Below are 1,259 nucleotides of genomic sequence, written 5' to 3'. Positions count from 1 at the left end.
TGGTAAATCCCCCCCTGAATGAGATGTATTGATAACAGGCTTCCAATAACTCAGCATCCCTTAGTGGGTCTGACTCCACTAAGAGGTGAAGGTGGTTCTGACCTTGAGACCGGTTCTTCAGGACGTCCTCCACCTTCTTCACCGTCATCTCCAGAACCTCTGCGTTCTCCATCTTGGAGTGGAGCTGTGGGGAAGAGTGGGGTCAGCTCCACCGTGGAAACCCTCATCCAGCGTGTGCGCCGCGTACTCACCTCTGAATCCGCCAGCAGGCTCCGCAGCTCCTGCAGACTCTCATTGATGCGAGCTCGCCTCTTTTTCTCCACCAGAGGTTTTCTTATCTAGAATATAACAATAAACATGGATCATTTCTCTCTTTTCCATGTAAATTAAAGCCCAAACTGGCTGTGATAGGAGATAAATCATGAGAGTCTTTGCAGACGCAGCGTGGCCGGTGCGCCACAGCAGCCCACCTTTCTGTCCGCTCTCTGAATCCCGCAGCTGGACTCTTCCTCCTCCGTGGAAAGTCCGGCGGTACCGGGCCGGGCAGCTGGGGCCATGTTGGTCGGAACGCCGCTTGTGTGGCTTCTCCCACCGCCGCTGCTCGCCGCCTGTGTCGTCACTAAAGGGGGCAGCTGGCAAACGGAACCGGTTCCAGGCAGACGGAGGGCAAAAAGAGGCAGGCGATGCGCCCTGTGTTTATTGCGCCCACCCCTGCGTGTCGTGTCGCAGGCGCTGACTGGTTGTTGTTAGTATTTATAGGGGCTTATTAACATGTGAATGGTGACTGGAGCTGCAGGCGCTGGGGGCCAACAGAGCGCACACAGGCTGCAGCCAATCAGCGCACAGCTCCTTTGTCCGTGGTCAGCCCCGGTTTGCGCCCCTAGGAGCTGGACTGGCTGCAACCTCACAATATGTTGTTTTAGGGGAACGGCCGCGCGGTTTTTCACCATCATGAGCAGCTGGTGTGAACTTTAAATCTACTGCACTAAAAACAAAACATGCAGAATGAGCAAAGACTCTGGTTTGACTTCTTTCTGAACATTTTATCCTTCACTTCAAATCCTGGATATTGGAAAGTTTTTAATGAATCCTGTTAGACTAACAGTCCCTCATTAAAGTTAGACGTTACAATAAAAACAGCAGATTTATTTCATCACTCGATGCAAAGTTGTGTGCTGATCTTCAGCATTTACCTGCAAAGATAAGTTCATCACAGATCCATCCATCCATCCATCCATCCATCCATCCATCCATCCATC

At 51.6% G+C, this 1,259-nt stretch overlaps 1 protein-coding gene across 1 annotated transcript in view; it reads right to left on the bottom strand.

The window, feature by feature from the left end:
- The window catches only part of LOC107082639 (transcription cofactor HES-6-like), an 8,192-nt gene extending 7,437 nt beyond the window's left edge, over window positions 1-755 (bottom strand). The window contains exons 1-3 of the mRNA XM_015371423.1: window positions 471-755; window positions 252-338; window positions 103-184 (exon numbers count right to left, since the gene is read on the bottom strand). Coding sequence (XP_015226909.1) covers window positions 103-184; window positions 252-338; window positions 471-557 — 256 coding nt within the window. The 5' untranslated portion in view covers window positions 558-755. The remainder of the gene's footprint in view (window positions 1-102; window positions 185-251; window positions 339-470) is intronic.
- Window positions 756-1,259: the final 504 nt, after the last annotated feature.

Source organism: Cyprinodon variegatus, unplaced genomic scaffold, assembly GCF_000732505.1.
Source record: "Cyprinodon variegatus isolate N-32 unplaced genomic scaffold, C_variegatus-1.0 Scaffold58, whole genome shotgun sequence".
NCBI classification, from domain to species: domain Eukaryota; kingdom Metazoa; phylum Chordata; class Actinopteri; order Cyprinodontiformes; family Cyprinodontidae; genus Cyprinodon; species Cyprinodon variegatus.
This window is presented reverse-complemented; position numbering and strand designations above follow the sequence as displayed.